This window comes from Arachis ipaensis, chromosome B8, assembly GCF_059453495.1.
Source record: "Arachis ipaensis isolate K30076 ecotype BB chromosome B8, ASM5945349v1, whole genome shotgun sequence".
NCBI lineage: Eukaryota > Viridiplantae > Streptophyta > Magnoliopsida > Fabales > Fabaceae > Arachis > Arachis ipaensis.
In genome coordinates this window covers 72,720,712-72,729,776 of record NC_142443.1, presented here as the reverse complement: position 1 = coordinate 72,729,776, position 9,065 = coordinate 72,720,712, and the positions used below count along the sequence as shown (strand labels likewise).

The window sequence follows — 9,065 nt, the reverse complement described above, 5'->3', positions numbered from 1 at the left end:
ATTAATTGTGAGTTTGATTCATATGTTGTCGCAACCATATGTATTAGACTTTATCGGTGTTTGGCATATTGAATTGTGCACTTTTACTTTAGTGAATTGAGTTGAGCTACTTAGTCATCATGGTTCTTAAGTGAATATAATCACATAACAAGGTATTCGTTCCTTGTTAATATTTTTTAGTTGACTTGACTTGATTCTTATTAAGACTTGTCACTTTTAGTAACAAGCACCTTATAAATGTGATTATTTCCTTATTCCTAAGGGTGAATAAGTAGTCTCTTTTCATCATTGAATTGGTTGTTGTTGATTGTGCAATTTTTGCTCTTATTTGTATTTTGTTTGGTTTGTTTGTATATATCTCTTTAATTCTTATAGTTATATGATAGTAAATACTTGTATGTTGCATGGTAGAGTAAATAAGTTGGGTAGAATAACAAAGAATTTTTAGGAAATCCCTTTTAGGGTATTCCATTGGTTAGATTTGAAAACTTGTTTTTGAACTTGCTTGATGTATTCTTAAGGAACATAGAAAAGAGCTTGAACAAATTACCTAGTGAGATTTGAGCTTTAATTGTGTGGTTATACATTCTCAACTACAAATTTTTTTATTATGTTATAAACTCCTTTTATGATTGTGATCTTAGATTTGCTTTAGTCTATATGTCCTATATTTGTTGTTTTGGATTGCATTTAATATGATTGAGGCCATCTTTGTATAGCTCACTAATCCATATGGTCAACCCTTGCATCTATCCTTATAAACTGCTTTTTGAGCCTTTAATTCCCCTTTGTTCTCATTATAAACACATCATTCACCCTAAGTGAAAAACCATTATGTCCTTGAATTGTATCTTTGATTAGCTTGGATTTGAGAGTGTGCATTATTTAAGTGTGGGAGGAATTTGTGGAAAACATTGGTAGAAAGTCAGTTTGGGTGTTCATTGAGAATATTTAGAAAAATGGGTAAACACCCATGCATTCATTACTTGAAACATATGCATCTCTCTTTTATGATCAAAGAAAAAAAAAACTTGTGTATAAAAAAAAATGAATGATAATAAGAATGTTAAATAAAGGATGCATATGTGGTTGAATTGAAAAGAGGATGCATGAGTGAATGTGAGAAAAGAAATGGATGGGGAGTTATGTTGTTTTGTCATGTATGTGGGATGATATAGGATTAGGTGGGATACTTGAGCTAATCAAAGATCCAATCTATTAGCCCACTTAACCATATTAATCCTACCCTTACCTAAGCCCCATTACAACCCTCAAAAGTCCTCATGATATTTGCATTCAATCATCAAATATTAGTTGATTGTTAGATGACTTGCAAATCTTTGAAAACATGATTAAAGGAGGATTGAGTGATTAAGCCCTAAACACTGAGCGACTAGAGTGTAAACACATCCTGTGAGGGGTTCAATCTCTCAATTCTATGTTTCCATTGCTTATCTTGTATCTTTTTGCAAGTTGTTGAAATTAATTTGAAAATTTCAAATCAATCTTTGGACATTTACTATATTGCTAAATTTCTTTTTCTTGGCCCTAAGTTCCTGTTTTGGATTGATTGAAATTCTTTTGTTTGCTTTTACCAAACTCAATAGGAACCATAGTGTAGATATAGATAGATAGTATTTAGTATAGTTACATGCATGTAGTTAGTTGCATTAAATAAATTGCTTTCCCTCCTTATCCTTCTCCTTTGATTGTGATTAGCATGAGGACATGCTATTGTTTAAGTGTGGGGGAATTGATGAGTCCATATTTTCCAGTATATTTTAGTTTGATTTGAATGGATTTCATCATATAAACCCACATTTATTCATCCAAATAGCATGCTTTTGTGTTCTCTCCCTTAATTGTGCCTAAATGTGAAAACATGCTATTTTGTGCCTATTTTAATCACTTTTATCCCACTTTTAAGCCATTTGATGCCATGACATGTTTGTTGAGTGATTTTAGGTCCTAAAGACAAGTTTGGCAAGGCAAAAGTGGAAGGAAGCATGTACAAAGAGAGAAAGCATGAAGAAAACAAACGAGAAGCACACATTGGAGTGTGCGTGCGCACAACCACCTGTGCGTACGCACAAAAGCCACAAAACCATGTGTGCGTACGCACGACATCCTGTGCGTACGCACAAGAAGAAAATCAGCATGTGTGCGGACGCACGTCCCAGCACATGACTCATTTATTGCAAATCGCTGGGGGCGATTTTTGGGCCTCCAAGGCCCAATTTTGGGGATTTCTGAAGCTGATTGAGTGCTATATGAAGGAAGGCCTTACTCCATGTGAAGGGGGGAGAAATTAGGGTTAGATTAGCATTATGTAGGTTGTTTTCTAGAGAGAGAAGCTCCCCCCTCTCTCTAGAATTAGGGTTCTTTAGTTTAATTTCTTATAATTTCTACTTTTAATTCTTATTTCTATTTACTTTTCCTTGCCATTTATTGCTATTGCTTCTTTGTTCTTCTTTATTTGTCTTGTTATTTCCTTTATTTTGTCATTTTTATGTTTTATGACACTTGTTATTTTAATTTACAATTAATGCAAATTTATGTTTACATGTCATTTATTACTTTCTTTAGTTGTTATTGTTATTTTCTTGCTTTGGTAGCTTTAGAATTTATTTTATTGTATTTTAATATTATTTTATTTTCATACACACCAAGTGTTTGATAGAATGCTTGGTTTAGTTTTTACATAGTTTTTCTCCACTCTTGACTTGAAATTGTTGACTTTGGTGTCCCTTGAGTCATTGATGTCCATTCTTGTTTGATATATTAGAGTAGTTAGTTGATTTGGTCTCCCTTGACTCTATGTGACCCCTTAGTGTTGACATAGGACTTAGGGATTGAAATTAACTATGCCTATTTGACTTATCTTTGATGTAAGGTTGACTAAGTAGGATTAACTCTTCATAATCATCATGTGTTTGTGGTCAATGGCTAGGATAGGTAACCTTAGCTCTCAATTGCTTGCCAAGAGGTTTTCTTGCATTTGAAGTTTCCTTTCCTTGCATTTAATTGCTTTGACTTTTATTGCTTTGATGTTTAATTTCTTGCATGTTTATTTTTCACACTCTTGGTTGAAAAATTAGGTGTTTGGGTGGAATTGAGTTGTGGATGTCCATTTCGCATTGTGTGAGAATAGTTGATTGGTTTGGTTTCCATTGACGCTAGTCTTTCACTAAGTAATTAGTGAATTGACTAGGACTTATGGATTGAGATCAATTACACTTTTTGACTAATTCTCAAAGAGGATTGACTAGTTTAAAGTGATTGCACACAATTTCCATGTTTGTGGTCCATAACTAGGATAGGAATCCTAAATTCCCCAATTTTTGCTAAGAGTTTCCATTTACATTCCTTACATGTTCATTTACTTTCTTGCTATTTACATTTCTTGCTCTCTTGCCTTCATTCCCAATTCCCCATGCTCTCTCTCATAGCCAATGATTGTATATTTCATTGCAACTCCTAGGGAAGACAACCCGGGAGCTAAATACTCTCGGTTATAATTTGTTTTGTATTGTGATAACATTTGATTGACGGTCAATTTGTTGGGTTAGGACTATACTCACAACGCCAATTCCATTTTGATAATCGAATTCCTAACCTTTATGCAAATCGACCATTGTCAATCACATAAATGCATAAATATACATTAAACCATGGACATATAGAACCAAAGATTGAAATCATAGAGAAGAGCAACACAGAAGAATAAAGTAAGTGGTTGGATAATGCAACCACACAATAAGGCTCAGAATCTCACAAGTTGTATGTTCTTTAACTCAAAAACCATATTCCATAATGTATAAACCATGCAAGTTTCAATGAAAAATTTCAACTCAATTCAATTTGAATTTCGATGCCCTTTATAAAAAGTAAGTTTCTTGGAAATTTCATTAAATTGACTAACATTTATTCTATATATGTATATAGTGTGATTGGATGGAAAAGGTCAAAAATCCTAAGTTTAATTCCTAATTTCAATCAAACCAAGATAACAAGAGTATAGGATATCAAACTAGATGCAATCATCACATCATCCCAAATCACAATCATAGCTAAAAAACTAAAAAGCATATGGAAATGCTAAAATCAAAAGCAAAATGTAAAGATATGCATCACTATAATATAATACTAGGTTATGTACAAGCAAAATTAAAATGTGCAATAAACTAAGAAAGTGCAAAAACTAAGCAAAAAGGTTTTCAAAAAGATAAAATATATACAAAACAACTAAAAAGCACAAAAAAAAACTAAACTAAAAGTGTTCGGAAATGGAATTTTTCACCCAAAATATGCTTGCTGAAGATGAACAACCTCCCCACACTTGAGATGTAGCACCGTCCTCAGTGCTCAGATCAAGCGGAGTGGAAAGAATCGTTGCTATCATTGGCTCTTCCGTCTGCTGGTGGGTCTCGGGTGATAGAATGGCTGCAAGAACGATGGTGGTGCTAAGAAAGGAAGAACCAAGTCACAAAACAGCATATGAAGTGAACAGATAATAAAAATTTGAATGGAAACATGCATGAGATTCAAGTTGAAAGTAATCAGAAGAAACTTCCAATCAATCCAAGATAACTAACTTGTTTATCAAAGGTAAAGAGAAGAAAGGAGCATTGTTGCTATGCACGAAGAGAAAGGAAACCGTTAAAAAGTTAGTGTTAGTTGAAAGGTAAAAGGAAAGTTAAAAGTTATGTGAGTAAAAAGAAAATAGCTAGTTGAAAATGAAAAAAAAGAAAAGATAGTCAAAAGTTATGTTAAGAAGAAGAAGTTAGTTGAAAAAGAAAAGAAAATGTCAAAAGTTATGAAAAGTTAGAAATTAATGTTAGTTGAAAAGGAAAAGAAAAATTAAAGGTTAGGTGAAGAAAAAGAAAAAGTTAGTTGAAAAAGAAAACAAAGGTTAAACGTTATGTAAAAAGAAAGAAAAAGTTAGTAAAAAGAATGGAAGAAAAATCAAAAGTTAGGTGCATAATCACAAGTTCCTTAATTCTAAAAAGTTTCAAAAATTTCAAAACAAGCAAGTTTCTATTCACTTCTGAAAAAAATTCAAGATGCCAAAACAAGTAATGCACATATATGTGTAGAGCACATAATCAAGTAAATATCAATCACAAGTAATTGGCATAAATTAAAACAATTTGGCATTGACAAAGTTAGAAACATAGAGAAACAAGCTAAAGAACATTCAAACACCAAATTCCAATGAGGCATGAAAGTCACAAGTTGAAACAAGAATTGAAAACCTCATGATCTATGTGACTTAATATTAGGCATGAATAGAATGAATCAAATCAGCCACATAGATTAAAAACCTTCAAACGTGTGAGTTTATGCAAAAGAGTCTCAAATTTTCCAAAGAATTTCAAGCTTATGGTCAATTTAAAAATTCACTTGAACTATTCAATGCATAGAAGTAAATTAGCATCACAAGCAAGCAAAGAAAGTTAGAAGCATGACCAAAACTTTCAAAGAAGTTCTTGAGGAGTTTTCCAAAACCATTTAGCAAACAAGATTCTATTAACACAGAAATCCGTCAAATAGAATCTTGTTGGACCAAATAAAACAATGTCATTTAATGAAACAAGGTTAGGAAAAATCCAGCAGCATTTCAGCAGCAAATTGGCTATTTCCCAAACTCAATCAATCAATTCAGATTCCATATGAGTTCATTGACAATTAAAAACACCAAAACCAGATATGTAAGCATGGGAAGTAAGCAAATGAGCCAACATGGATTGAAAAATCAGCAGCAGTCAAACTTGAAGCAAGAACAAAATGGATAATTGAACTTGAGCAATTGACAATTTAATTCAAATTGAAGAAAGGCAGCATCATTCAGCAACAAAACAGCAATCAATGGCCCAACATACAGCATCAAAACAGTAATAATGAACAATCCAGCAGCAATAACAACTCGAATTCATAAATTTATCAAGATCATCATCACTGCAACAGCCATAGCTAGGGATTGTTCGTTTCAAAAACCAGCCACCAACAAGAAAAAGCAATAATTAACAACAGGGCAGCATTCTGTTCTTTGAATTTAACAACCAATCACAAGTATTCAACATGAATTTAAACAACTAAGCATCTTGAATCAAGTGATTGAGTTCAAATTGGAACAAAACAGCAGCAAAAACAACTTAAATTCATACATTAAGCAAAAATCATCACTACACAAGCAACCATCAACAATATTTAGCAGCTGGTTCATCCCAAACAGCCATGAACAAAAGCACAGCAACAAAAAACAACAGTAATTGATTCAGTCAGGATTCTTTCCATTGAATTCAATAACTACTCCACAAGCAAGCAGCATGAATCCAGACAAATGCAACTAACTGAATCAAGTGATTAGGTTCAAATTAAAACAAAAATTCTCAAAATTCATGACTGCACAAATAACATTCTGGACTCATCCAAACAATGGCAATCAGCACGAACACAGCAGCAATCAATCTTGAAGCAAGAACAAAATGGAAAATTGAAATGGTGCAATTGACAATTGAATTCAAATTCAAGAAAATCAGCATCATTCTAGCAGAAGCCTTTAACAAGAATAAGGCAGTAATACAACTATGTAGCAGCATCAAACAATCCAGTTTAGCACAAAAGTAAATCAATAAAACAGCAACATAACATCAATAACAATTTAAACTAAACCAACAGCATCAAGCAGCATTCTTTTCATTGAGTTCAATAACCATTCCAGAAGCAGCATGAGTTCAAACAATTAAGCATAATTGAATCCAACAATGAAGTGCAAATTTAACCAGAAACTCAGCCAATAGCACTCAGCAAAAACAGATAACCAGGCAGCAGCATTCTTTTTGTTAGACAAATAACAGAAAAATAATGGCCTAAAAACATAGCACCAAAACAGCACAAGGAACAACAGTAACTGATTCAGTCAGCATTCCTTCATTGAATTCAGCAATCAATTACGAGTAATAAAAATTCAAACAATTACACATAGCTCAATCCAAGAATGAAGTTCAACTTGAAACAAGAAATCAGCAGCAATAAGATCTTAAATTCAGAATTTGGTCAAGATCATCACTGCATAAGCAAACCAGCACTTGTGCATTCCAAATAACAGCCATCAGCAAGAACAAAGTAGTAATAAACAACTATGCAGCAGCATCAACAAACCAAATTAACACAGGGGCAATTCATCACTAACAACAAACAAACCAATCACAAATATAAAATCAGTCATTCCCAAATAGCAGCAGTAAATAGCATGTTTCCCAGGTTCAAGCAAGCAGTAAAAAGAATTCATATGACTTAACCAGTTTCACAAACTGAAATCATTGCAGTTCATATAATATGGACCAAGCAACAAGTAGGGCAGCACTCAGCAACAACAAACCAAGAAAAATTAATGAAACAGTAACACTTTCACAGCATCTATTTTGGACAATAAACAAAAATACAATAAACAGCAATCACAAGTCTAGAATTCAACACCAAAACAGCACAATAAACAAGTTCATCCATGGCAGCATTCAGGGAAGAAAGAAAATCATTCTGAACAGCAGCAGCAATCATAATTACAGACCTACATCAACTATCCACGCCAGATTCTCTAACACCCTAATCAACTAAACAGGCATAAACTAACTAAATTAAGCTAAACAAAATGACCTAACTAGCTGTAATATGATAAACGAAACAGAACAAAATAAAGGAAAAAGAAAATGGTTAAACCTGGGAAGCAGAATCAGAGCAGAGGAAGGGAAGGGGAAGGAAGGGTGGAAGCGGCCAGCCAAAGTGGCGGCACCAGCGGTGATACTCAGAGACTGAAGCGGCAAAGAACGGTAGCGCTGCGTTGCAAGGCTGAGAAACAGGGGAGACGCCCTGTTCTTGCTGTTCGAAGGCAATCGAGAGAACAGGGGGAGGGAAATGGAGCAAGGGGGTTGGGGCTCGTGTGTGGGGGGGGGGGGGGGGGGTTGGTTCGTGGTGGTGGTTCAGACAGGGGGAAGAGGCTCGGACGCAGGAAGGTGGCGCAGGGGAAAGAAGAAAGAAGGGGGGCTGTGCGATGGGTATGTGCGGCGGCGTTGAAACGGAAGGCGACGATGGTCCAGGTTCGCCAGTCAGAGAGAGGGGAGAAAGAGGGGAATCTAGCCACCGCTGCTCTGGGTTTTGACGGAGGCGATGGTAAGGGAGAAGAGGAAACGCGACAATAGGGTCTGTGATGATTGCGGTTCTGAGCAGGCGGCGGTGGCTGGAGGTGAGGACCGCGATTAGGGTTGCTGGCGTGGTGGAGGTGGTTGACGCGAAGGTGATGGTGGACGACGGCGTGGAGGAGCTAGCGCTGTGGGTTCTGGGATGGGCGGAGGTGAAGGGAAACAAAGAGGTTGCGTGTTTGAGGAAGGAGAGAAGGAAAGGGAGAGGGGGTTCGTCGGTGGTGGAGACTGGAGACAGTGGTGAGGGAGAGAGGAAACGGCGGTTCGGTAGGGTGAGACAGTGAAAAAGAGGAGGGGTGATGTTGCGTCGGAGCTGGGTGTGATGGTGAAGCAGGGAAGGAGAAGAGGAAGTGACGCGAGAAGAGATGGAACCTCGTATTTGTGCATACGCATCACCTCCTAGGCGTAAGCACAGAAGGGAAAATGGGCAATTGTGCGTATGCACATTCTGTGCGAACGCTGTGAGAGGACGTGCATGCATACGCACTAGCATGTGCGTACGTACTAAGTGATTTTTTGAATTTTTTTTTTAAAATTGAGTTTCACCCAACACTTCAAAATGCATATAAATAAGAAATTAATAAAAATATGTAACTATTTACATTACTTTTAAAATTGTGCAAAATTTTATTTTTTAAATTAAAATCATACACTATTCAAAGCACTTTTAATATGCACTTCAAAACAAAAATTTATCAAAACTGTTTTAACCATTCAAAAACTAATTAAAAATTTTAAACATGTAATTCAAGTCAGAAAGGCAATTTAAACAAAATTACTAATTATTCAAATATGCATTTTGAAACAAAAATCTATTAAGTCAAACTAACAACCAAGAGACATATTTACAAGAACGAAATAAAG

At 35.3% G+C, this 9,065-nt stretch overlaps 1 protein-coding gene across 1 annotated transcript; it reads right to left on the bottom strand.

The window, feature by feature from the left end:
* Positions 1-4,106: 4,106 nt before the first annotated feature.
* LOC110265947 (uncharacterized) lies at positions 4,107-8,682 on the bottom strand. Its single transcript, XM_021109542.2, has 2 exons — positions 7,723-8,682; positions 4,107-4,463 (listed from the first exon to the last, which is right to left on the bottom strand). The coding sequence occupies exons 1-2, from the start codon at positions 8,680-8,682 to the stop codon at positions 4,371-4,373; spliced, it is 1,053 nt and encodes a 350-aa protein (XP_020965201.2). The 3' UTR covers positions 4,107-4,370.
* Positions 8,683-9,065: the final 383 nt, after the last annotated feature.

Coding starts and splice junctions, on each gene's coding strand:
- LOC110265947 (XM_021109542.2), bottom strand. CDS start 8,682: ATGCATGCACGTCCTCTCACAGCGTTCGCACAGAATGTGCATACGCAC. Junction 4,464..7,722: donor GCTCTGATTCTGCTTCCCAG/GTTTAACCATTT, acceptor TTCCTTTCTTAG/CACCACCATCGTTCTTGCAG.